Source organism: Anolis carolinensis, chromosome 4 (assembly GCF_035594765.1).
Source record: "Anolis carolinensis isolate JA03-04 chromosome 4, rAnoCar3.1.pri, whole genome shotgun sequence".
Taxonomy (NCBI): Eukaryota; Metazoa; Chordata; class Lepidosauria; order Squamata; family Dactyloidae; genus Anolis; species Anolis carolinensis.
In genome coordinates, this window is record NC_085844.1 from 195,869,807 (window position 1) to 195,897,397 (window position 27,591).

The following is a 27,591-nucleotide window of genomic DNA, read 5'->3' on the forward strand; positions in this document are numbered from 1 at the left end:
CCGCCACCATCTCCCATAGGGACTCAGGGTGGCTCACAAAATAGCACACAAAGATGCCATAAATAAACTACATAATTCAAAAAAATAAAATACGTCAACATGAAAACAATAATGTATATAAAAGGCTTGTATTAACATGGTAATTTATGCCACTAGAGCAGTTATAAAGAAACATACCACCACCAATGAGTATGAAAATTTCATTATTTATGCAAAGAGATGCAGCTTCACCTTTTAACGGAGAGGTATAGATATTACAGTTTCCTCATATATAGAAGTGAATGATATCCCACCATGCCTATCAATGTTTAAAGAAAAAAGATCTACAAAATAGGCGACAAAGAATAGGTGCCTATTTCACTAAGCAGTTTCTACTTTGCTAGCACATATGAACACATATTCCGCCCATCATAATGAGAACTTACTTGATCATCAGGCACAATGAGGGCATGTGTTGAGTCCTCACCAACTGAAGAATGCCTTAAACTCCCCATGGAGGTATGTCGGACTGCAGGACAAGTTGTGGCCTCAGCAGGAAAGCTATGGAACCCATTGGGAAACCCTGGAACTGTATATGCTAGAGCTGGATAAATATGAAATGAGTGTTAAAGACTATGGCTATCAGAACTCCAAAACTGAGTTTAAATGAGATTCTATCTACAGGCCCTTCTACATAGGACCAAAACTCATGATTGATTCTGGATGAGCCTGAGGTGTCCAACCAACATCTCAGGCTGATCCGGATTCACTCAAGAGTAAACCTGGATTTCCAGGTTTACTCCAGGTTAAAATAACACCTGAAAAGATCTGGAATTTCAATAAGGTCCAGATCGTTGCAGGTGTGGACCATATGAGGACTGAGTCTCGGGATTGCTTTCTGTGATCTCAAGAATCAATCCCCACTGCCATCTCCGTTTTTCCAGGGTCTAGGAGCCCAAAGAACCAAGATGGATCTACACTGCCATATAATCCAGTTTCTCGTCCCAGATTATCCACCTTGAACTAGATTATATGGTAGTGTAGACTCATATAATCCAGTTCAAAGCAGATAATCTGAGATCAAATACTGGATTATATGATAGTGTAGATCCAGCCTAAATCATGTATTCTCTGTTCAGTAGCAGCAAAGAGGGTCACCACTGTATGACATGAGGTACATTTTATCAATCAGGCCAGATTGCCTCCTATAGTGAAATGCCAAATGGCCTAGAACACAGGTTATGTAAACAGAAATTGCACCTACAGTGCAGAATAACAATTTGACACCACTTTAAGTGCCTTGGCTATGGAATACTATGGAATCTTGAGATTTGTAATTTGGTGAGCCAAGTTGGGGAGGCACCAGCGCTCTTTGGCAGAGAAGGTTAAAAGCCTTATAAAACTTCAACCCATGACTCCAAAGCATTGGGCCATAGCAGTCAAAAAGGTGTCAAACTGCATGAATTCCACAATATAGAAATTACACAGACGCCTACATAGAACATATCTGAAATCTTATGTTATAATGATTGGAAACAGGGTATCACATGAGCACCAAGTTTAGGACTTTACATGGGACACAACTAAACTGATTTTATGACAAAAGGGGCATGAGGATTAACTGTTAACATAATCCATAAGGTGAGGAATCATATAGGCAAGGATAGTGACTTATAAAGGGCCCATAAGTGATCCCAATTGAGGAAAGTCAGTAAAAAAGATCCTGATGCAAGAGCAATGAACTTCCCTCATGGTGCTACAACATCTCAGTCCCACAATGGAGATGTCTAGTCTTGGATGTGAGCCTACTGTAATAGGATATTTGACCCTGCAGAATAATCCAGGTGCTAGTGGAATAAGTTATGCTTGACATGAATATAATTTAACTAATTTAGCCAAGATGTGAGCACTTTACCACTGGGTGTCTGGGGTGTCCGAGGCAGTTCCATTTCGGCAGCATGACTGTTCCTTGTGATGATTACAGGCTCCTCCACCACATTAATGCTGTTACATTGCATCAAGTCCTGCAGCAAATTAAAAATCTCCTCCGCTCTTGAGCATTTAAAAGCAAAAATTCCTAGAGTATTGTGGAAAATGAACAGAAAGGTCAGTTTTAATATGAGCTTACTAGCTACGAACAGCATTTCATTGATGCCTGAGGATTAGAGCACATCTTGCCTTATGAGGTCCATTGGTGGATACTTTTATGATTAGTTGGTTAGTTTTCTAATGTGCTCATAAGGCAGCATCAGGTAGCTCAAGCTTTACTTTAAGGCAGTATAAAAACTTACAAGAGAATGCAACACTAAGTACAAAAACCAAAGCAGACACATTTCTCTCATATGCCCAGCTAATTTCTTAATCTATGGGCCTAGTGAGGGAATTCTAGTTGCCCTCTTCCTTCTTAATCAGTAGCCTAATTTCTATGTGCTAAAACAACCATTGAATCAGGACCTTTAGATATATTGGTTATCACTTTGGGGAATCAGTGAAAAAGAGAGCTAAGCTTCTTAAGTTTTGTACAGCATCTTCTGAAGACAGCGATTTTCAGCCACCACATCAAGGCCTATACCACTCTGGTTAAGAAATAATCTGTTTTATAAGGTATTTGAACATGTTTGAGCACACTTCATTGACACAGCATGTTGAGTGCAAATTCTCTTGTCACAAGCAAAGAACAATCAATAATTGCTGGCTGATCAAAAGGCACATTTTATAATTACTGCCATGCTATTGGGATTTTTTCTTATAAAATAATTTCTGAACAAATAATTCAAACTTAATTTTCTCAGCATGTCTATCCTTAACTTTCCCCTCCACCCCTGACATATCAAGTGTGATCTACACTAATGCAGTTCCAAACGGCATATATAGCAGTGTAGTTCCAGCCATAGTGGGTGGGGGAGAGGGGAGATTGGGGAGAAAGGGGGAAGATAGGTGCATTTTTGAAGTACAAAAATTTAACAAATCTAGAAGATTGAAGGCAGAATAAGAAATATAGAGTAATCCCACACAGTAGGGATAGGGCACAAAAAAGAAAACAAGCCATTTCCCATTGCATCTGTCAGCAAAATGTAAGGGCCTGATCCCTTCCTGTGAATCACAGCAATCTTTTTATTGATTTACATGAACTGAAATAGGTTCTTAAGGGGGGAGAGACAATATATCAGTTTGATTGCTTATTCAACAGCAACAGCAACCCTCCATCCTGTAAAATATTTCAATCAATTGCCTGAGCATGTTGAACAAACCAATCGGACTCAGGCACGCACAAAGTACGCACAAAACTCCCATAGCAACGAGGAAAAGGACATGGCAACAACAGTTGCTATTCTGAAGAAAAATGTTCTTGCTGATGTTTTCTTTTTCTTTTTTAAAGCCAGATCACACACACATTGCTCCATTTCTACCTATCTTCCCTTGTATAAAAGGGCATACAAGAAAAATAACCCTGTGCAACAAGGACACAAGAAAAACAAAGATAGGAAATCTAGTTGAGTGAAGGGGGAACCATTCATGGAAGCTTATACAGACAGCATATCTCCTTCTTTATATGAAAACCTATGTTATAGCCATGGTTATTATTGTTTTTGTTTTGAGGTTGATTTTGCATCATGATGATGTGCACACAATTTGGGAGATACCAATGCTCTCTTTGAGAAAACAATGCCTTGCAAAATGGAGAGTCAACAAGGAACATGCACACTTACATGCATGATTTTCCTGCTTTCTCTTTCCATATAAAATAAGGCATTATATTACATTAAAATAATATTATGTAAAGCATATGTGTAAACTACTGGCTCTTTCTAAAACAGAAACTGAAATTAATTATTTAAAGAGGACTTGCTGATCATTCTTACCAGATCTACGTTTACCCATCTCAAATACAGGTAGAGCATCTTCTATCCAAAATACTTGGGACAAGAATGTTTTAGATTTCAGATTTTGAGGGATTTTAGAATATCTTATTTTCATATATGGGCATGGGACCCAAGTCTAAACTCGAATTTATTTGTGCTTCATGCACACCTTGTACACATAGCCTGAAGGTAATTTTATACACAATATTTGTAATAATTTTATATATGAAACAAAGTTTGTGTGCACTGAACCACCAGAGAGCAAAAGTGTCACTATCTCAGCTTCCCATGTGGATAATTTTGGAGGATTTTCAGATTTCTGGGTAAGGGATGCTCAACGTGCACAGATGTACTGTATGTAGGCATACCTTAACAGACACTCATTCGTGTTTCTTAGGTTATCTGGTCTGTGGTATCAAGCAATGCAAGGACTGTGGTTATGTTCTGTGACATAAAATATTCTTCCCCTTTAATTTCTACTACATCTGTTTTTCTTAACTACATTTGTTTAAAATAAACTACAATTTCCATAAATTAATAAGTACTGTATGTCCGAAATTGGTTGGTTCTAAAGTGAATTTTTCCCTTCTCTATACTAAAAGGCAGCACTTTAACAAGAGATTAAAGAAATTCATGTGAGTTGTATCTATGGCTTGTGAAACCCATGTTCAGAAGACAATATGCCTCTGAATGCAAAGGACAAGAAGGAATTGATGAACTGAGATACATTTCATTAACCTCAGAGGAGCATCTGACTTGATAACTAAGTAAAGATAAAGGTTTCCCCTGACATTAAGTCTAGTCGTGTCTGACTCTGGGGTTGGTGCTCATCTCCATTTCTAAGCCAAAGAGCCGGCATTGTCCATAAACACCTCCAAGGTCATGTGGCCAGCATGACTGCATGGAGCACCGTTAACTTCGTAACTGATGTGCAGCTAATGTCTTCCCCAACTAATGTGTTGGGGAACACATGTATCTTCAAGTATTAAAAGACTGCAACTCACATCATCTCTCATAATTTGCAATCCTGGCGAGCGCTGATGACAGCTGCAGTCCAACAACATCTCAGGGTGCATCTACACTGTAGAATTAATGCAGTTTGACACCACTATGACTCAATGCAGTAGAATCATGGGAACTGTAGTTTGGGAAGCCGCACCAGCACTCTTTGGCAGAAAAGGTTAAAACACTTCCATGATTCCATAGCACTGAACTATGGCAGTAAAAGTAGTGCCAAGCTGCTTTAATTCTACAGTATAGGCGCACCCTTAGCTACATATTATACACCCTTGTATTAGATTATCTTTAGCTAACTTAGCAAGAAAGCTTTTCTCCTCTTTTGACATGTCACTTGCCAAATACCAAAAGCGGACTGCTTCATCTATTCAAGATGTGCTGAATTTAAAAACCTGATATAATTCAATAGTGAAACTGAACATGTTTCCAAAAAATAAAGTCTCATACCTGCTCTCAGGCTATCAGTGCACCTGAAAGACTACTGGTTTCATAGCCTACAGCATCAGAGAAATCAATGTCATGAGACACAGCCACAAATATCCAAATCTCAAAGAAAATGCTATCAGAAACTACTATGTACTGGCTATATGTGACATCCAAAATTAACATTATCTCTGAATACCAGCTGCCATAAAACACAACTAGGAAGGTGCTGTTGCACAAATATCCTGCCTATGAGATTCTCATAAGCATTTGACTATTGTGCTTCTTTGGCCTGTTTTAGGACAACTTTTCTTATACTAACATTTACTTGAAAACAGTAATATAGTATAACTTTATATCATACTAGGGCAAACCTGTTTCTACACAAGAATCACATGTGAAAACTGGTTGTTATCCTAATATCATAACTATCTGCAGTCTGAATACTTTGTCCCTGTTCAGAAATCAACATACCCTGTCCAGTCAGGCAGCGACGTCCACTCTCAAAAGAAAAGAGACTGGAATCATAACCATATCGACGTAAGCAGAGATATGGCCACCGAACGGCATCACGTTTGTGCGTGTGCAAAACAAGCTCCCTCTGGGTCAACTCCATAATCCCTGAGCCCAACTCGTTGCCTTCATCGTCGACATTTGTGACCTGTAGGAATGGCAAAAACCACCATCTGGAGCTCCAGGCATTACGCCAAATAGCATATTAGTACACAGACCAGATACTGTACAAAATTAGATGCTGGCAAATTGTTTGTTTAGAAAGGTACACAGGTTTAGCATTCCTTCCTTGACACAATCCCTTTTGGTCTTATAAAATGTGGAAATCCGTTAAAGCAGGCATGTCCCGTGGGCTGCATATAGTCCAAGTTAAAATTAACTAATAAAATAAAGAGCAAATGGACTCTCTTGCAATGTTGCATAAAATAAATTGTGAAAAGTAATTCAAGTGTGTATTCTCTACTAAGCACAGTGCTGCCAAGCACAGTGCACTCTCATTATTTGTATGCATGCGTGGTATCAGTTTTACAGCAGTGTGTGGCCCAAGATAATTCTTCTTCTTCCAATGTGGCCCAGGGAAGCCAAATAATTGGACATCTTTGCATTAAAGAATGTCTTTAACAACTGGGATAATATATTGATATGATACAATTTGAGACTCAAGAGTCCACTCTATGAAAAGATCCCAAATCACTTCTACGGTAACAAAGATTTGTGGCACATGCATTTACCTTTAATGCTTTAGTTGTATTTTGAAAATAGACATACTGTAAACTTACTTATGGCCAACTGCCCAAAAGCTGACAAAGAAGTAAGCAACCTTTTTTGTAACAAAATTTTAAAAATAACTGCAGCAAGGATAACCAAGTGTTTGTGATATTTATAAAACAACATTTGTTTGTTTATTTGTATTTGTTATAAATGTGATTGAAACTGTGCAAGTTACCAGATGAGAAACTCTAAGATCCAGCTAGATAATACCCTTAATAAATCAATTAAAATATCACCAAATAGTGACCGAGCTTTCAAGTTCTTCATAACTCTTCATCAGGGTGTATGTTAAATGGTGTAGGAGGGTTTTCATGAACCAGCGAGACTTTATTTGCTTGTTATTTAACAAAATGAAACACAGTTTCCTCTCTCACAGATTATCTGAATCGCATGGCTAATGCATGACACTTTTGAGTTTCCCTTATCCAAAATGTTTGAAACCAGAAGTGTTTTGGATTTTGGAATACCTGTATTCCATTTTGTTGTTTCATTTACACCTTATATACATAGCCTGAAAGTAATTTTATACAATATTTTAATAATTTTGTGCATGAAACAATGTATATGTACATTGAACCATCAAAGATCAAGGTTGTTACTATCTCAGCTACCCATGTGGACAACTTTGGATTTTGGTGGATTTCAGATTTCGGAATTCTGAATGTGTGGTGCTCAGCCTGAAACACCATGCCAAAGACATGCAAGAAGCAGAATCATTTGCAAATCTAAGGGGCAAAAATGCAAGCTGAAGATAAGTGGTGTTAAATAACTTTAATGCCTTGATGGCATGAAGTTTTGTGTGCCTTCATTCAACCTGACTAATGATAGCTAATGTGAGTTGAATTCATGCAAGTTACCTTAAATTTGGTGGGGTGGTTATCTGGAACCCTGTCTTTGCATGGACAGCTACAACAAGTCCCCATTATGTCAACACCCTGTAGAAGTCCTAAAGTACAAGGAGGGAAAACAATATCATGAAGCCTGAAGAATAAAATACAACTCATCTCCTCTCATCAAAAGCTTTCAGGTGTTTCATAATACAATTGCATAGAGGAGCAAGGAAAAGCAGGCAAGGGGAGCAGCAGCAAAGTGACAAAGAGGGAATATGTTTATCAATTTTAATTGCTCATATTCCATTAGTATTGAGAAAAACAATAAAAGAGCAACAGATGGTGACTAAAAGAATATCTACACAAGGCTCATAGCCAAAAACTGTGTGTGTGTGTGTGTGTGTGTGTGTGTGTGTGTGTGTTGAAACCATTTTTTGGCAAATCATGAAGAATAGGTCCATAACACACAAAAAATAAAGTCTATGACTAATTCTATATTGTATATAGACTTAATTAAATCAAATTACTATTTTAGCTACAAAGTTTCAAATCTAAAAAAATCTTTTAATTGGTAATTTAGTGGTTATAAAGAATACTAAAACACCTGTTTGAAACACTTGAAAACTGTCAATACGCTTTGGCAGAAATCAGGCTCCATCGATAAACTTTGGTGGACACTCAAGAGTGCAAGTCAATCTTTCTTGCTCCATTGTGCTTCTTATGTATGTTTTCAAACATTTAAAAGTTGGAAACCATCTTTCATTTGAAGCTGTTAAAACTGGCAATGTTGCAGAAAAGTAAAGAAGCTTATTCACATTCAGAAAAAATTGTCCATCACAAACAAGATATGCTTCCAGTGAATTCGATTGCTTTTCTGTAGGTGCAATCTTTTTTCCATTTTCTACACCACAGGTCAAACTCTTCCATCAGTGTTTCAGTATCTTGATGGCATTCATTGTAAAGTTCTGTGCACTTGTTCAAGTTGAATTTTAAATGGCCACAATTATAGGAACACTTGCAGTTACTGAACTACTTTCCTGTGCCTTGTCAACCTTGCTTGAAGCTGACTGCAGGAAAAAGTCCAGAAATGTACACATTTAGCCTATAATATTCAATTAGTGTTGGTGAATTTACCTGAATATTTTTGCAAGTCTACTTTGAACAGATGCGAGAAATCTTAATTTCTCCACCTATAGACTCCACCACTGTTTCTTGTTGTGTCAAATATCTCCTGAAATTCTTTCACAGATTCAGTGTGCATTTTCCTGGCTTTTTCTAAGACATTGCCAAAATGTTGCAGACTACAGAAAATGTCCATATCTGTTCTTTGTAATGTTTTGCTAAGATGAAGGGATGATGACAGAAGCTTTCTTAGGATGTTTACAATTACTACAAAATCAGCATTCAGAACAGCTTAAAGGAGGTATCCAAATTGGGAAGAAGTCTCTGTTGTATAGAGGACTCTCTTTTAGTTCTTCAAGTGTTCTCACCACTATACTGTACAGCTAAAAAAAGGATAAAGCTGCATCATGTCACTCAACCCAATGGGTTTCACAAAGTGGCAACAGGTTGTTTGCTGTTGATTCAGGGAAAGTCTTTTATATTTTTCTTCAACAATTCCAGTTCATGATGCTCTAATTAAATTGCACACAGATGATATTGTTCCTTGGCAGTTTCTGACAGGTGAAATGCTACAAGTCTTTGCTAAGGCTTGATGTAGTGAATGAGCACTGCAGTGGATTTAGACGGCCATTGGATACTTCTACAATATAATTGCCTGCACACCACTAATTTGACCACGCATATTAGCAGCTCCATCATAACCCTGTCAACACAAATATTGCAAGTTCTGTTCATTTTTTTCTAGTGTTTTCAAAATAATGTCTGTAAATCCTCCACCTGTCATATCACTTAGCTTCACAAAGCCTGTAAATACTTATCTTATTCTTGCAGCTTCAACATCAACGTACTTTACAGAGAGCAATAACTGTTCTGAGGTACTCAAATCCAAAGTTTCATCTGCCAAAACAGAGAAACACTGTGATGCATTGAATCTTTCAACAATTTTTGGACTATCTTGTCACCACAAATGTCTATTAGTTCATTTTGTATTTGAGGACTAGTATACTGAGCATTCATAGCTTCAGTTTCAAGTCGAATTTTTTGGTCAGTGTCTCCTGCTCTGGCATGAGAACTCTACAAGGCCCAGAAATTACCATCATTGTGCAACGGTTCTTCACAGGTAATAGATACCAAATCACTGCTCCATCTTAAAACCAGTCCTTCTCAGCCACAAAGGACAATCTTTCCACAATTGGCAGAAGTTTTTTGGTTTTCTTGCTCTTGGTTTCTTTGGCAGGGCTTGGCTTAGATGAACCAGTGGCAGACACCTCAGTTTCCACAGTTTCCTCAATTTTCATCTGCAATCCAGGTGTGCATGTTCTGGGGTCTTCATCAGTACCAACTGCTGTAATGGTTCTCAACCTGCTGCTTTCTTGGTCTTCAATATTTGGCTTTTTCTTTTTTGCTATGAACTCAAAAACATTCAGTTGCTTTGATAGATGTTTAAGCATCTTTGGGGATCAGGTGGATAAAAGGAGATACTAACAGTAACTAACAGGGCTTTAAGTCTCAGAACAACAACTCAAGCTAGCAGAAATTTCACAGTAAAACAGCTATGTTTGGAATGCCCCAAAGTTGCTTTCATGCCTTCCTTTTATACCCCAGTGGAAGGAGCAAGAAAGTGGATGTAAAAGAGAGCTTTGAAAGGGGGAAGAGCAAGAGAGCAGTGACGACTACTTTCAGGTGTTTTTATATTTCAAAAACGATTAAAGAAAATTACATGGAGTAAAAAAACAAATGAAACTACATAATAAAATCTATAACTGTATTCAAATTTCACAAAAAATGTTGATTAGAATCAGAGGCGCAGAATTTTGAAAAATCTCTTACACATATATTTTCACATTAAATTGGAATATCTAAAAATCAAGATGTATGACCCACACATATTATTACATGTTTAGAAACTGCATAAAAATACCTTTAATCTGGCACCTAGTTATTCAAAAATACTTGATAGTTTAGGGGAAATTAAAGAACAAACTGCTAAAGTAAGCACAAATTATCACAGTTGTTATATATCTGGAAACATCATAAAATGTATTTTAACTTAAGTTTTTCTGATGGATTTTAACCTGGGGAGTGCAATTTTGATGTCAGTTTTGGTGGATTATGTCATCTTCACATTGAAAATGTTGATTTAACATCTGAGACATCTAAACTTAGTCACTTCCACTATGTCAGCTATTGCTGCTATTGCCATGTAAATTGGCGGAATGGCTGGTAATAATAGTGTGCATAAATTACCAAAATTTGGTTGAGTACTTGCAGTTCTGGAGGAACTCTAATTTTTATTGTCATAGACTTAGCATGGGGATTAGGTTAATTAGTTAAAATTCATGAGTAAACCAGGTATTTTTTAACCTGAAATTTTTCGGGGGGAGGGGGCTTGAACCTGTAACCCACTCCCCTTCGGTAAGGGCTTGACCTACACTATTCTTGGGCAATTTAATTGCCCAGAGGCACTTTTTTCCATTAGGCTCTATGACAGATTTCAGAGTAAAAATGTAGGAAAGAAAAAAATTCTGGAGCTTTCATACCTTGTTTAAACCCTACCCAGCCATGGCTGTTAGTAATTTTTATGGGGATGGGAGGAATTCCCACTTTTTTCCCCACAGCCCTCTACTGGGAGTCATGGTAACCAGGACGTCAAGGAGACACCTACATCTTCCTAGAAACCATGTCATCTTTCACCTGGCGAGAGAGTCAAGAGAAACAGAACAGAGATGCAACATTTGGCATTCAAAAAGACAGCAATCTCACAGATAGGAACTTTAAAAATCATAATTCTTCTCTTTAGGATTTCAGATCAGAAATCTGTACCATCATACATACAAGTTTATCTTTGCAGGGAAAGATGAGACACAAATTCCTCCGCTTTGGATTTAGCGTAATTACACTTTAATATTTTACAATGTTCTGGGCTAATTTCCTTTCACACAGGGAAATAAGAAATATGCTTGTGTGTGCATTAAGATATTTGCATGTGCGCATATGAGCATATGTTGGAGAGATTTTTTAAATTAAAAAATTAAGGATCTAGGGAGCATATTAATCAAATTTGTGAGCAATTAAATCCGCAAATGTTAAATCTACAAATGTGGAAGACTTGTAAAACTTTGTTTTATGGTTTCTCTCATCACCCAACTCTAAATTCAAACCCCGTTTAATGTTATAAAGATTAAAATAAAGGAATGGTTTTAGAGAGTTCTAATTGCTTTCCAATTGTGCTTTGCTTGAGCCACCTGTGTGTCCATGGCTCCATTTTTAACAGCCTGATAAACTGTTTAAAATATGCATGTGTGCTGGAGCAGTCCACAAAGGGTGAAGAGAAGGAAATCATATGCTTTGCCTGACTGCAGGGATATACAGTCATGTGAAGGTGCATGGTTTTGGGGTGGAATCAGGTTTTAAGGACACCTGTTTAACACATGCTTGTTAGCTGTTAACCCGATTCCAGTTGCACTTTGTCTAAATGTCATTTAGCTATCTTCCCCTTTTATCCTGGTTACTTCCAGGTTTTTAAGCATGTGCAGAAGAGCCTCATATAATCCAGTTCAAAGCAGATAATCTGAGATCAGATCCTTGGATATAGGGCGGTGTAGATCCAGCCTGAGAAAATTGGCTACTTTCTGTGCCATAGCACAGTATAATCCACTAAGAAGGTTGGGTGGAAACCTCTCTTTCTCTTGCAGGGTTAAGTATCTTACATGATTTAGGAACAGATGCCTTGTTAAAGCCATGTATGCATCCAAGAACTATACTGGCCCCACACATCTGTGATGGATAGAGGTGCAGGCCCCACCATGAAAGTGAAAAGCTACAAACATTGCAACCTCTCCTCAAAACATTCATGCTACAGACTCCTGTCAACAGTATCCGCCTGCCACTCTAGTCCCACCTTGCCACCGGAATACCACAAACAGATTTAAAAATGCCTTTCAGTTCGTCAATCTCCCTGTCCCTCCTCTTTTCCTCCCAATTCACCTTCCTTCAATCTCCTGTACTTCTAAGAGAGCCAGCCAGATTTTAAAACCCTTTCCAGTCCATCAATCTTCTCACCAACTCCTCTTCCTCCCAATCCACCTCCCCTCAATCTCTTGTCCTTCCAACAGCACCATTTGGGTGGCTCCGTTGGAACAACGGGAAATTGAGATCTATGGGCTTGAAAGGTGGCAGGATTGCAATGGCTGAAAACGTTTGCGACTCTCAGTGAGGTGACTGGTTTTAACACTTTTTAAATGGAAAGTAAACTAACAAGCCTATAGCGTCCTGGATTTTCAACAAGAACAGTATCTGCATTTCAAACTCTTTGAAACTCACCTGTCTTCCATGATTTTGCTGGTTGTTTTTCCTGCAGTCTCCAGTTTGGCTATACATTACAGTTCCTTTGTACAGGTTTGAAGTGCCAAACATTCTGTAACCAATTAATATACAATAAACATCACTAGGTATTCAACAGAAAAGCCCTTGAAAATATACCCTTAATGTGACTCAGAATACTTTCGCAATGGCAATGTGTACACAAACACGTTGAGCATGGGGTAATGTGGAAGATGTGGATGTAAAGATGTGGTAGTATGACATGTTAAGGAAATTTCAAAACAAAATATCCGTGACTTCTTTGATTCACTTCTGTTCAACAACACAGTACAAGCCCAGTATCCTTGGGGGATATGTTCCAACCTTCCCACTCCCCATTGATACCTAAAACTGTGGATAATTGTAAAACCTATATGTTGACTATACTTGGGACATAAGTGTGATATAAAATATAAGTGGAGGATGCCCCCCCCCCCAAACTCTTCAAGATGTAGGGAATATATTTTGGTATGTAAAATGGTTGATATTGAGTCCATGGATGAGGGTGTGGTTGTACTGTAATTGAAAAATAACCAAAATATATTGTAATGCAAAATTCCAATATGTTTCATAACCTTATATTAAGGGTCAGAAAGTGGTCTACTTTGTATTGGGAGAGGGATGCCTAGCAGTAACATATAGCCAAGTAAATCTTCTTGAGGCAGCATTCTCAAGCAAAAGGTTAAATTACAAAACTTACAGATAACTGTTGATGCTTACTGCGTCACTAACCTTAAGAGCTCCCTGTGCATTTAAGTTGCATTTGATAATGGCTTTCAAGTATGTCTGTCTGGTGCAAAATTAACACTTGCTACATGCAAAATGCTGATTGCAAATCAGGAAAAGAGGACTCCCTCCACAGCATCATCCTTTTTCCTTTGCTAGTTTTAAACATGATTCTATGCTACATTGTTCAAAATCTTTCTCCCCATAATTGTGGTCTGCAAATCAACTTCAAACTGTGTCATAGTTCAGTGCTAGAGCCATGGAAGTTATAGTTTGGTGATGCACCGGCACTCTTTGGCAGAGGAGGCGAAAGACCTTATGAAACAACAACTCCCATAATTCCATAATATTGAACCATGGCAATTGAAACTATGTCAAACTACAGTGTAGTGTATTCTGCAGTGTAGATGTACCTTTTGTGTAATATGAAATATGTTTGATACAGTAGGACTGAAAAGAACTGTAAGAATTGAAAATTGTCATGATTCCATGGGAATCTTCAAAAAATATTCTTGGCTAAGAAGTCATAGCAGAAAGGCCTTATTAATGCACAGAGACTACAGCCATATGGAGCAGATGCTGAACCAAATGGGAAATGGCTTCAAAATCAAGTAGTACTTTTCAATGACAGTTTTTATGCATCTATTCTAAATTGGTTTCATTTTGAAATGTGCAATGAATTCCTCCAAACCTGCTGTGGCCAAGAACAAGAGGTCCAAAGGTGGGTAAAATAGCCATATGGTGAAATGTTTAACCACATAATAGTTAATGCAAACAAATTTGCAGAAAGCTTTTAAACCATGGATTCCAAGGATAAAACTAACCCCTCACTGCTACAGATCAAAAAGAAATCTTTCCCATCTGCAGAGGGAAACTCGGCTGCTGTCATTTTGAAAGAGTCTCTGAACAACAATCTGGCAGTCGGTTTCAAATATGCAAACAAATCCACTTCATAAAATAATATTAAACATAGAAGTACTTGATATAAGAGAGTGAGGTTAAAACTATTCCTATTGATGATGTTTATCTCTTAAAGTGGAAAAGGCTACTAATATCTTTTCAATCCGCCGCACTTTCTATGCCCAACAAGAGCAGCTCCCTCTATCTGCTAAAGTTTCCAAGAGGTGTTACAAACAGTCCTCTCCTTTACTAAAGACATCAAATATATATTTAACAACTAACTATATAATAACCTTGCTTTGCTCCTTACAGAATGTTTGAGTGTGCGTACACATGTGAGTCCAAGGACTTCATCATATGCAAATCATGTCGTCGTCGTCCCCTTTCCACACACTTCTAAAACAGTTCATAGATGAAGTTCCACAGTGTCCGTCATATGACGCAGACTTCCAGCTGTCATCCATGGTGTTTCATCAGTGAACTGTGTCAAATGTGTAGAAAAATGGTGGAGAACTGAAGCCAGGGAGAAACCAACTTCTGAGATCCTGATGCGCATGGCAATTAGAGAAAGCGCTTAAAAACACATGAGATGGGAACTGTCAGATTCACCTGTATTGAATTGTTTCAGAATTGGTGTTACTATGGATGGCCTAATATACTCTACTTCTTTTACAAAATTCTTCTACATGAGCCTAGAACAGTAATTTTTTTAATTACTATAATCCTAAGGAATAGTGCCATTGTAAGATATCACAATTTTGCTTTTGCTGCATTTTCTCCTTCATAGGAATCTAGGCTTTCGAAATTGTGCTAGCTTTTAAACTTTTGTTCCTTTTTTAATCAACTATAGGACATTAGAATTGTATCATGGGTCTCCTCTAGAGTAACAGAATTGAGAGGGAAAACAAGGTATCCCACACAGGGCCATAGCCAGAGCGGAGGGGTTTAAAAGTTCAAACCCCTCTCGAAATGTGTCAGGTTAAAAAAACTGGTTTACTCATAAATTGGTTAGCCAGTTAGAATTTATGAGTAAACCAGGTTTGGGGGGTGGGGTTGAACTCTTAAACCCCTCCCTCTGGCTACAGCCCTGATCTCAGAAGTGGTGTCTGTTTTAAGAATGGTGCCTTGGGTCTCCTCTAGAGTAACAGGACTGAAAGGGAAAGTAGCCCATAGAAGTGGTGTCTTAAAAATGATGCCTTGTGTCTCCTCTAAGCAGATGGTTGAGGTGGGAGGAGACAATTCTATGTGATGGGGGTAAGTAAATTCTCCATCTTCTTGAAAGAGAGAATCCCATACAAAGAAGGTGATTCTGCATGCACGAAGATGATTTCTCCCACTTTCCCCAGCTCCATCTGATGAAGTCCCAAGTCATCTGTCAGCTTGTAGTGAACACATGAAATTCACAGGGTTTCATCAGGCAAAAAATACTCAGAAATAGGTTTTCTTCCGAAATAGAGCCTATGGCCCCTTATGCAAGTATTAACCAGAATGAACATTCTTAACTTCCAAGATCAGGCTGGATCTGGTGACTTTAGGGTATGATTGGTCATTTCCCCCTCAATAATGCTCTTTACTAATTCAAAATGCAGAAATCGAAAGTAGAGTTCACTAATGCTAGGCCATTAAGATTCCAAACATTTACATGGCCAGCAAGCAAAATATAACTGAAGGCTGAGTTACAAATATCTGACTTACAAATAACTCATAGTTAAGAATGGAGATGAGACAACAGGAAGTGAGAAAAATCTACCCCGGAAGGGAAATTCACCCCTGAAAGAGTTATCATTGGGGAGGAGGTGTCTCAAATGAAGCTTTATTACCAATCCTTGTTCCGACAGCAAGTCAGATTTTTCAAAATCCAGTTATCACAGGGACAGAAAGTGAGGTGAAATCTTCTGAACAGGGGCACAGACAGCAAAATGAACACCACAGGGGTGTTAACCCAAAGCATGTGTGTGTGTGTGTGTGTAGCTGGAGTTACACTTAAAAATGTACCTGTTGTAACTTACATTCAACTTAAGAACAAACCTATAGAACCCATCTTGTTCGTAACATGGAGATTGCCAGTATTCAGGACGGTTCACTCTGCCCCCTTCCACACAGTTGTATAAAATCCACATTGACCCGGATTATATGGCAGTGTGGACAGTTCAAAGCAGTTATTGTGGATTATTTGCCTTGATATTCTGGGTTATATGGCTGTGTGGGCGGCCCCTCTGTTGTCTATAACAAAAACTAGAACTGAAAACCACATTTGATTACTTGTCTTGGAAAGATGAGTGCAATTGACTAGCTCCAAAGTAAATAATAACCCTATTTTCCACTGCTACAGTGTTCCCTCACTACTTTGCAGTACACTTTTCGCGGACTCACTGTTTCGCATTTTTTAATAAACACTAAAATAATATTATAAATCATAAAAAATATGATTTACAGTGGCGGTGGTCTCAGTCGGGTGCAGGCAGCGGAGCAGAAAAGGAGCCCAAACAGCAGTGGGAGGAGAAGGAGGCGGTGCCATGTTTCCCTGCCTCTTTCTTCCCTTCTTCCCTTCCTTCCTTCCTTCCTTCCTTCCTCTTTCTACTTCCTTCCTATGGAGAAGCCTAGCATCCCTACTTCGCGGATTTTCACTTATTGCAGGTGGTCCTGGAATGTAACTCCCGTGATAAGTGACGGAACACTATAATTTATTTATTTATTGCATCAAAAATGGCTCAGGTAAACTTAATGCCTAATTAGGAGATCACATACTTATAGTCATTTTCAAATGCCTGAACATCGTTTATTGGAAGATATAGGGCACTGATTCCATCAAACGGTATTTCTTTTGGTTTTTTCTACCTTAGAGTACTATCTATTATTGATAGCATAACCATTAAATAGCTATAGCCCTGGTAGCATTTTGCTCATATATCAGAACGCAAGTGTAATCACATGGGTAGTAGAGAAAACACCACTGATAAGCAGAAAAGTTACTAACAAACCAACATAAGAGTCTGTCTGTATGTTTGGGTGCATGTTTGTGTTTATATGGACACCTTTCCCCTTTTCTTAAACTCAAGGGAGAGAGCAAGCATTTGGGAAAAAAGAAAACACCAAAGTGCTAACTGAAACATGTATTATCAGAAAAAACTAAAATATATGGGGCACTGTAGATAGATAAAAGCAGATGGGTCCTTGTTTGCGTTTCAAGTGTCCTCAAATCTGAAAAATACATATAAAGACATATACCAAAATATTTTGCTGCCATTAATACACTTTTCACTGAAAATATCATTTCCACACTGTTCTTCAGAGGGCAGCTATTGCACCATTCTGTTCATTTTTTTTTTCACCTTTTGTGCTGTAAGGACATCATGCTCTCATGATTGCTTCCCCAACCTGACCTCTGCCTTCCTCCAGATTCCAAATGTCATCATCCCAAAATATCAGGAGGACACCAGGTTTTGATCATCCTTGTTTCTATTATGACTCTAACACAAGAGCATACATTCCTAGCTGTCATCTTCTTAGCAATACATGGTGTTAATAGGACCGCACAATATAAAACTATATGGACTATATCAGACATTCGTATTTTCTAACCATTTATTTAATAAATAAAAATCTTGGACTTCAGGACTCTGTGGTTTCATCTGCACTGCAGAATTAGTGAGATTTGTAGTTTTGTAAGGCACCAGCATTCTTTGACACAGAAGGCTAAAGACTGTAAAACCTCAGCTCCCAATATTCCATTGCATTGAGCCATAGAATTTAAAGGGGTGTCAAACTGTATTAATTCTACAGTGTAGATGCACCCTCTTCTCATCACACTTTAAACCATTGTTAACTGTACCACTACTAGGACCCATAATGACTTGAGAAGATAAGTACAAACCTGACTTTCAAAAGCAAACCTGATGTTTCTCCGTTCATAATTAAAGTATTTTCTTAAAGCTCTGATCTATTAACCCTTTGCCAGTTTAGACATTGCTGTACTAGCTTCTTTCGAACTTCTGGCATATTAGTACAATCTACAGCAAACTTCTGAATACAAGATGACATCCAGAAAACAACCTTCGATCTGGAGAAATATGCTAATTGAAATGAAGAAAAAATGCAAAACATGTTTCTATTTAATGCCGATTGAATATATCCTTAGTAAAGAAAATATGTAAAGGGTTCTAGTACCACCTTGGAAGGAAGGAAAGAAGGAAAGAAGGGAGGGAGGGAGGAAAGAAGGAAGGGAGGAAGGAAGGAAGGAAGGAAGGAAGGAAGGAAGGAAGGAAGGAAGGAAGGAAGGAAGGAAGGAAGGAAGGAAGGAAAAAGGACTTTAGGTAGGTAGGTAGGAAGTAAGGAACGAAGGAGGGAAACAAACAAGCAAGCAAAGGGATCTTGTACCATCAAAGGGAGAGAGGGAGTAAGGAAATCCCTTTAGATGTGACACTATCCTTCGTGTTTAGTCTGGAAAAAGAAGATCCATCCTGAAATGTGTTTACTCCAGCCATGGCAAATGGAGAGAGGCCATGGAGAGTTACAGCCCAGAGAATAGGTGAGGTAGTGATTCATCAGTACTTGCATGAAATTTGACACTGGCTGACAGTGTGTGTGTATTTAGTACTCTGGCTTACAGGTGAAACAATAGGAGAAATGCTATTTAAAATCTCTGTAATAAAGCAATGAAGATAATTGGGTTGCTGTGAGTTTTCCAGGCTGTATGGTCATGTTCCAAAAGCATTCTCTACTGTCATTTCGCCTGCATCTATGGCAGGCATCCTCAGAGGTTGTGAGGTCTGTTGAAAACCAGGCAGGTAGGATTTATATATCTGTGAAAAGTCCAGCGTGGGAGAAAGAACTCTAGTCTATTTGAGGCAAGTGTTAATGTAGCAACTGGTCACCTTGATTAGCACTGAATGGCCTTGCAGCTTCAAGGACTGGCTGCTTACTATCTGAGGGAATCCTTTGTTAGGAGGTGTTTGGTGGCCCTGATTGTTTCCTGTATGGAATTCCCTTGTTTTTTGGGTGTTGTTCTTTATTTACTATCCTGATTTTAGAGGGGTTTTTTAGTACTGGTGGCCAGATTTTGTTCATTTTAATGGTTTCCTCCTTTCTGTTGAAACTGCCCACATGCTTGTGGATTTCAGTGGCTTCTCTGTGTAGTCTAACATGGTGGTTGTTAGAGCGGTGCAGCATTTCTGTATTCTCAGATAATATGCTGTGTCCAGGTTGGTCCATCAAGGACTCTCCTATGGCTGACTTCTCTGGTGGAGTTAGTCTGCAGTGCCTTTCATGTTCCTTGATTCATGTTTGGGCATGCTGTGTTTGGTGGTCCCTATGTAGACTTCTCCACAGCTGCATAGTAGATGCCTGCAGAGGTGAGAAGACCCCTCTTGTCCTTTGCTGAACGTAGCATTTGTTGGATTTTCTTAGTGGGTCTGTAGATAGTTTGTAGATTGTGTTTCCTCATCAGCTTCCCTATGCGGTCAGTGGTTCCCTTGATGTATGGTGAGAACACTTTTCCTCTCGATGGATCTTTGTCTTTACTCTTGTGACTTGTTCTTGGCCTTGCAGCTCTTCTGATGTCTGTGGTGGAGTCTCCATTGGCCTGTAGAGCCCAGTGTAGGTGGTTCAATTCACCTCAGAGGAGGTGGGGTTCGCAGATTCTTTTTGCACGGTCCGTTTTTAATTGTGCTTCCAGACAAGAAACAATCAGGGCCAGCTAACACCTCCCAACAAAGGATTCCGTCAGGCAAGAAGCAGCCAGGCTTTGAATCCAATCAAGTCTGTCAATTACAACATTCACACTTGCCTCAGGCAGACAAGAGTTCTTTCTCCCATCCTGGACTTTCCACAGATATATAAACCCCTCTTGCCTAGTTTCCAACCTCTAACATGCCCGCCATAGATGCAGGCAAAAGGTCAGGAGAGAATGCTTCTGGAACATGGCCATACAGCCCGGAAAATTCACAGCAACCCAGTGATTCCGGCCATGAAATCCGTGAAGACAACACAATGAAGATGATTACCTCGAGACAGTGAGAATGTACGGAAACATGTATCTCCAGAGCTGGGGAAAGGTGGAGGACGAACACCCAGAATGAATAGACAAATAATCAGGAGAGGAATGAATCCTGGAGGGTGGGGGATGTTGTCCTCAGGGATGGGAAAGGGTTAACTGGGGGCCAGGATGAGGGTTGGCATCTTTCTGGGTATAAATAGACTGGGTATAAATAGGCTTTTCCTACCACTCTGGACTCAGGTCCTGGACAGCTCTGGGAAAATATATATATATATATATATATATATATATATATATATATATATATATATATATATATATATGGGCAGAATAAATGAATGTTAAAGGTGAATTTGTGGGAGAGATGATGCTCTATAGGAATGTGAAGAGAGTCTATTACAGGCATGGGCAAACTTGGGCCCTCTCTCCAGGTGTTTTGGACTTCAACTCCCACCATTCCTCACAGCCTCAGGCCCTTTCCTTTTCCCCCTCAGCCGCTTAAGCGGCTGAGGGGGAAAAGGAAAGGGCCTGAGGCTGTGAGGAATGGTGGGAGTTGAAGTCCAAAACACCTGGGGAGAGGGGCCAAGTTTGCCCATGCCTGGTCTATTAGTAGGTAGGTTAGTGGCACTCAAGAGAGATGGTTTTAGTGTAGGGCGCAATGGGAAGAAGGGAATGCAGAGGAGGCTTTTGGGTCTTGTGCCGGGTTATTTGGAGCAATGGGAGGACTGGGATGCAGAGGATGATTTGGGATTTGTTTTGGTTTGGTTTGGGGGGTGTCTGGAAAGGCAGGAGGCCGGAGAACGGAGGAAGAGGAGGAGAGTGTGGGGGCCACCAGTACGCACTGGCTAAACCGGGGTCCCTGGGGCGAGGAAGGGGGGATTGTGGGGTGAGCTGGCGGGCTGGGCTTGCGGGGAAGGGTCGCCTACCTGTGCCGGCCCAAGGGGTCCGCGGGCGCGGGAGGATGGCGCTGAATCCCGCCGTCCTTTCTCCTCCTCCTCCTCCTCCGTCTCCTTCTGCCGGAGTCCGGCCCGGGAGCAAGGAGGCAGCCCACAGCGTCGCTCGCCGGCAGGAGGACCCGGGCGAGGAGGACAGCTCCCTGCATCAGCCCCGTCTCAAAACAAACCCACCCAAAAAAAAAAAATAATCAAGATTTCCTTATTGTCAGAAGATTGGAAGTCGCTTTCTGCGCCATTTCTCCCCTTGGCGTGGCAAGAAACCAAGCAAGGCTTCCCCCTTACCCCACGCCCGGAAGCAAAGGCACCAGCTGGCATGGTGCTGGGTCTCATCTGTAGTGGGCTTAAAGCCATGCTTTGTATTTATTTACTAGCTTGGGTTATTTGAAAAAGTCCGATTTTGGATACGGTAGTGGGTGAACTACAACTCACATCACGTCAGGTTAGCCCCAAGAAAAAGTGTGCTATGTTGGGCAAGTTTGCTCTGGATGCATCACCCTATTGGAAAATAACTGCACCCAGTCTTTGGGCACATATCCTTCTTGTGGCAAATGTGAATCTCCATGAACATGTGGAGATCGCCTTTTGGAAACCACTAGTCAAGAAAAGCATGACCGTGCTAGAAGTTAACTCTTTGAACAAGTGATATTCACAAGCATTCATGTAATGGCACACAGGTAACTCAGCTGTTAAACTGAAGAACCGTGTCTTTGAACTGCCAAGGACAAAGACATGCCACGGCAAAAATATATTTGCCTAGCAGAGGATGGTTGCTTCTTTAAAGAAATTGTAGTTGCATTTGTACTGTAATTATAATTGCAATTGTCCAAAACATATACACTCCCTTTGGAAACCTTTTAGTTTAAAATATACACTCAGAAATGAAAAAAAACAAAGTCTTATTTGAAAAATAACGTATCTTGTTTACTCATAAAACATCATGTATCAATTCACATTTCTTATTAAGGTTCAGTTATAGATAGGATATAGCTTTTCTCTGTGTTGAATACACAGGGTATCATTCATAATCAATAGTCCATAGTTTTTAAGTATACTTGTGCTCACTGAAGTCCAAACAGCAACATACATGCATCTGCCCCCACTTAGGTCTGATGCCAAAGGGAACATAAAATGTAGTCCTGGGTCTGAACATGCTCAGTACAATCACCCCTCCCACACCAAAGAGATAAGTCAGAGTGGCAAATGAACATACACATAGAATAAAGGTTAGCGTGTATATACACACACACACATAAATAGTGAGAGGCTTGGGAGGTTGCTATTTCCAACACGCCAGTGGGGTTCAGCATGCTCTCTGGCTATAACTATAAACTATAACTCCCACTATGGTGAGTCAATCCTCTCAAACCCCTCCAGTAGGTTGAGTTAGTCATGGGGGTTCTATGTGCCAAATTTTGTCCAGGTCCACCATCGGTGGAGATCACTGTTTCCCTGGTTGTGGGTGAACTACAACTCCCAGAAAGTTCCCCTCAAAATCCCCCAGTAATCACATTTCAGCATATGAGGTATGTGTGCCAAGTTTGGTCCAGATCCATTAGTGTTTGGGTTCACAGTGCTCTCTGGATGTAGGTGAACTATAACTCTCCCAAATCAAGGTGAATTTTCCCCAAAGACCTCCAGTATTTTTTGCTGGTCATGTGGGTCTGTGTGCCAAGTTTGGTCCAATTCCATCTTTGGTGGAGTTTAGACTGCTCCTTGATTACAAGTGAACTATAAATCCCAGTACCCACAACTCCAAAATGCCCAGGCCAATTCCAATCAAAACTCACCAGTATGCAATTTGGGCATATCGGGTATGCGTGCCAAGTTTGGTCCAGCTCCATCATTGTTTGGGTTCATACGTAGTGCGCTCTGGATGTAGGGGAACTACAACTCCTATAAATCCCTTCAAAGACCTCCAGTATTTTTTGTTGGTCATGGGGGTTCTGTGTGCCAAGTTAGTTCCAGGTCAATTGTTGGTGAGGTTCAGAGTGCTCTTAGATTGCAGGTGAACTATAAATCACAGTACCTACAACTCCTATAAATCATGGTGAATTCTCCCTAAACCTCTCTAGTTGCTTATCAATTCTTGTTTGCTGTGTGCCATGGAAAAGAATAGGAAAGGGTTATGGGGGAGGCAGTGGGCAGAGTCATGCAAATTCCACACCAATGGAGAAAGGAACACTGGGATGTCTGTGGTGAAGGAAAAACAGAACATCTAGGGTGAAATTGTCCCCGTATGAAAGCCTTCACTTGGGTGATGGGCAGGATGGCATTTGTGAAGGACATTGGCAGGGCTCTTTATAACCTGCAATGTCATTGGAGGGAGGGTCTTGGTGTTTCCTGCATAGTAGGAGCTATAGCTGTTTGTGAAAGTGGGAGCCTGTCTGTGTAAGTGGACACCCCAGCCATATACACATACATATTTTCACTTTTATTATGTGTATAGATAGATTTAAAAAGGAAGAGCCATGCCCTGTAAATTGTTTTTCCCCTACTATTGCCAAGTTATGGTCTGAGAGTGTGTGCCCTAGGCCCCCGATATCTGCTGAGGCTTGTTTCTAGGTTGGAGACCAAAACCTGTGGATGCTCCTGTAAATCCCATTATGTACAATGGTCTCCAAAATACAAAATGGAAAAAAATGTTTTCTTTTTGGATTTTTTAAAAAAGTGATCATTAAAGCAGTGGTTCCCAACCTTTTTTGACCGGGGCCCACTTGACCAGGGACTACTTTCCAACATTACACCAAAAGGATTATGAATCAGGTTTTGGTCAACTTTAGACTCGATTTGGTTATTTGGGGTGCTGATTCAGAAAATTGCATTGGATAGACCACATCAGCTCAAGTTTCTGATACAGAACATATGCCATCCAGTAGTCTCCATCTGCTCGCCCACATAAAAAAATTATGATATAAAATATTTAAAAATCTAGAGTTGATGTGGTCTATCCAATGCAATGATCAGCTCTGTGGAAAGGAGCAGAAATAAAATAAATAAAATAAATAAATGAAGAGAAAGGAGGTTCGCGGACTGGATTTTCATTCTCACAGTTTACTGCTGGGCCACAGGTTGAGAACCACTGCATTAAGGGATGCTCTATATCAAGGTTCCTCAAACTTTTAAAGCAGAGGGCCGGTTCTCAGTCCTTCAGATTGCTGGGGGACCAGGCTATAGTTTGGTGGTGGTGGTGGTGGTGGGGGGGGGGGGGGACCATGAACCAATTCCTGTGCAGACTGCATATATCTTATTTGTAGTGCAAAAAACACACACACACACACACACAAAAGGACAACACAATATTCAAAATGAAGAACAATTTTAACCAACAGAAACTTACCAGCATTTCAATGGGAAGTGTGGGTCTGCTTTTGGATGATGAGACAGTCAAGTTAATTAGGATTGCTGTTATTCATAGAATCATAGAATCATAGAATCATAGAATAGTAGAGTTGGAAGAGACCTCAAGGGCCATCTAGTCCAACCCCCCGCTAAGAAGCAGGAAATCGCATTCAAAGCACCCCCGACAGATGGCCATCCAGCCTCTGCTTAAAAGCCTCCAAAGAAGGAGCCTCCACCACGGCCCGGGGGAGAGAGTTCCACTGCCGAACAGCCCTCACAGTGAGGAAGTTCTTCCTGATGTTCAGGTGGAATCTCCTTTCCTGTAGTTTGAAGCCATTGTTCCGTGTCCTAGTCTGCAGGGCAGCAGAAAATAAGCTTGCTCCCTCCTCCCTATGACTTCCCCTCACATATTTGTACATGGCTATCATGTCTCCTCTCAGCCTTCTCTTCTGCAGGCTAAACATGCCCAGCTCTTTAAGCCTCTCCTCATAGGGCTTGTTCTCCAGACCCTTAATCATTTTAGTTGCCCTCCTCTGGACGCTTTCCAGCTTGTCAGCATCTCCCTTCATCTGCGGTGCCCAAAACTGGACACAGTATTCCAGGTGTGGTCTGACCAAGGCAGAATAGAGGGGGAGCCTTCAATTCTGTGCCTTCAAGTCGTTTCAAACTTAGGGTGACCCTAAGTCTGAGGTTTAGGGCGAGGGCCAGGTAAATGACCTTGGAGGGATGCATCCGGCCTATGGGGCTGGGTTTGGGGACCCCTGGTCTATGTCAGGTAAATATAAAAGGCATCTCCCCCACTATTGCAAAGTAGTGGTCTACGGCTGAGAGTCAATGCAGTCATCTGGCTCAGCTAAATCCGTTTCAATCCTTCCATCCTTTCCCTAAATTAAATTGTCTGTAATCACATTTAGACCCTCACCATTATTTCCTGAAATGTTGAGGGAGTGTAAAGGTTCACCACAACTCAGCACTTACTATGCATGGAGGAGGGATATCAAAAGTAAAACCATGTGACGTTGCAGCACTGGCCATTCCAGTTCAGCATCTGGCTGCCTTCCATCTAAATCTGGTCTAGAACAGGGATGACGTGGGTGCAAATTTAGGACAGTGTCTCCATAAGAACTTTGCCCCCTCCCCATGAAATGTTCCATCAGCCCCCAAATGTTTAGCATTTCAATAACTTCATTTTTTTGTTTGGGCATCAAGCAAAACTAGTTTCTCCATTCAATGAGAAAGGGTAGGCCTGAGAGCATGTCAACACAGCAGATGTCAAGTGTTCTGAGAAAAATTGATTTTCAATGTCTCACCCTCTGCAATGCTATAATTTGGGAAGGGAAATTTCATTTCAGGGGGCTGCATTCCTATTGTGCATTCCTATTGTTCTATTGCGTGGGGTGTGCCCCCCTCCCCCCATCATAGCCTTATAGCCAGAAGTAGAGCAGACATCATTACCCTCACACTAATCAAACAAAACTTCCCAGAAGACATCACAGCCCTGTTTCACCATTGCCTCACTACTAGCTACTTTCAGTGGGACACTGGATTCTATGAACAGAAGGATGGAGTGGCCATGGGGAGCCCTCTCAGCCCAGTAGTAGCAAATTTCTATATGGAATACTTTGAAAAACAGGCCCTAGAAACAGCACCAAAAAAGCCAACTGTTTGGTTCAGATACGTAGATGACTCCTTCACAATTTGGAGCCATGGAGAGGAAGAACTCAACAAGTTCCTGGACCATCTTAACAGCATCCACCCAAACATCCAATTCACCATGGAAAAAGAAAAGGAAGGAAAACTGCCATTTCTAGATGTTCTGGTCATCCGCAAACCCAATCAACAATTGGGCCACACAGTTTACAGAAAACCTACACACAGAGATAGATACCTTCATAAAAACTCCAACCATCACCCAAGTCAAAAAAGGAGCACAATCAAAGCCCTGACAGACCGTGCACAAAGAATCTGCGAACCTCACCTCCTCCAAATTGAACTAAACCACCTAAACTGGGCTCTACAGGCCAATGGATACTCCACCACAGACATCAGAAGAGCTACAAGGCCAAGAACAAGCCATGAGAGTCAAGACAAAGATCCACCCAGAGGAAAGGTGTTCTTACCATACATCAAGGGAACTACTGACCGCATAGGGAAGCTGATGAAGAAGCACAACCTACAAACTATCTACAGACCCACAAAGAAAATCCAACAAATGCTACGGTCAGCGAAGAACAAGAGGGATCCTCTCTCTTCTGCAGGAGTCTACCGGATAATAATAATAATAATAATAATAATAATAATAATAATAATAATAATAATATAATTTTATTCTTGTATCCCGCCCCATCTCCCCGTAGGGACTCGGGGCGGCTCACATGGGGCCTTGCCCAACATCACAATATAAAAACAAATCAAAACACATAAATTTACAACAATAAATCAACAATATCAGTAAAACCATCATAAAAACAATATTGCAGGAAAAAGCATTAAAAACAGATATAAAACACAAGTCTAGGCCAAAGGGCGAATGTGTCAAATCGGGGGGAGGTAGTTACGTAATTGACATAGTCATTAAAGTACTAGAAATGACAATAATGACAATAAGAAGGCGAATCAGTGGGTCTATTATTATGTAGGCAGACAACTTGAACCATGCAGCTGTGGACAAGTCTACATAGGGACCACCAAACGCAGCGCCCAAACAAGAGTCAAAGAACATGAAAGGCACTGCAAACTAATTCAACCAGAGAAATCAGCCATAGCAGAGCATTTGATGAACCAGCCTGGACACA

General features: G+C 40.3%; 1 protein-coding gene across 2 annotated transcripts in view; it reads right to left on the reverse strand.

The window, feature by feature from the left end:
- Positions 1–27,591, reverse strand: part of frs3 (fibroblast growth factor receptor substrate 3) — a 42,096-nt gene that overhangs the window by 9,096 nt on the left and 5,409 nt on the right. Inside the window, exons 1-7 of one of the 2 annotated variants that reach the window (XM_062978487.1) lie at positions 21,428–21,723; positions 12,842–12,935; positions 11,059–11,212; positions 7,424–7,512; positions 5,757–5,943; positions 1,895–2,056; positions 426–583 (exon numbers count right to left, since the gene is read on the reverse strand). In XM_062978487.1, the coding sequence (XP_062834557.1) occupies positions 426–583; positions 1,895–2,056; positions 5,757–5,943; positions 7,424–7,489 (573 nt within the window). In that variant the 5' untranslated portion in view covers positions 7,490–7,512; positions 11,059–11,212; positions 12,842–12,935; positions 21,428–21,723. Of the gene's footprint in view, positions 1–425; positions 584–1,894; positions 2,057–5,756; positions 5,944–7,423; positions 7,513–11,058; positions 11,213–12,841; positions 12,936–21,427; positions 21,724–27,591 lie in introns of those variants that run through there. The other variant, XM_062978488.1, reaches the window with a different exon arrangement.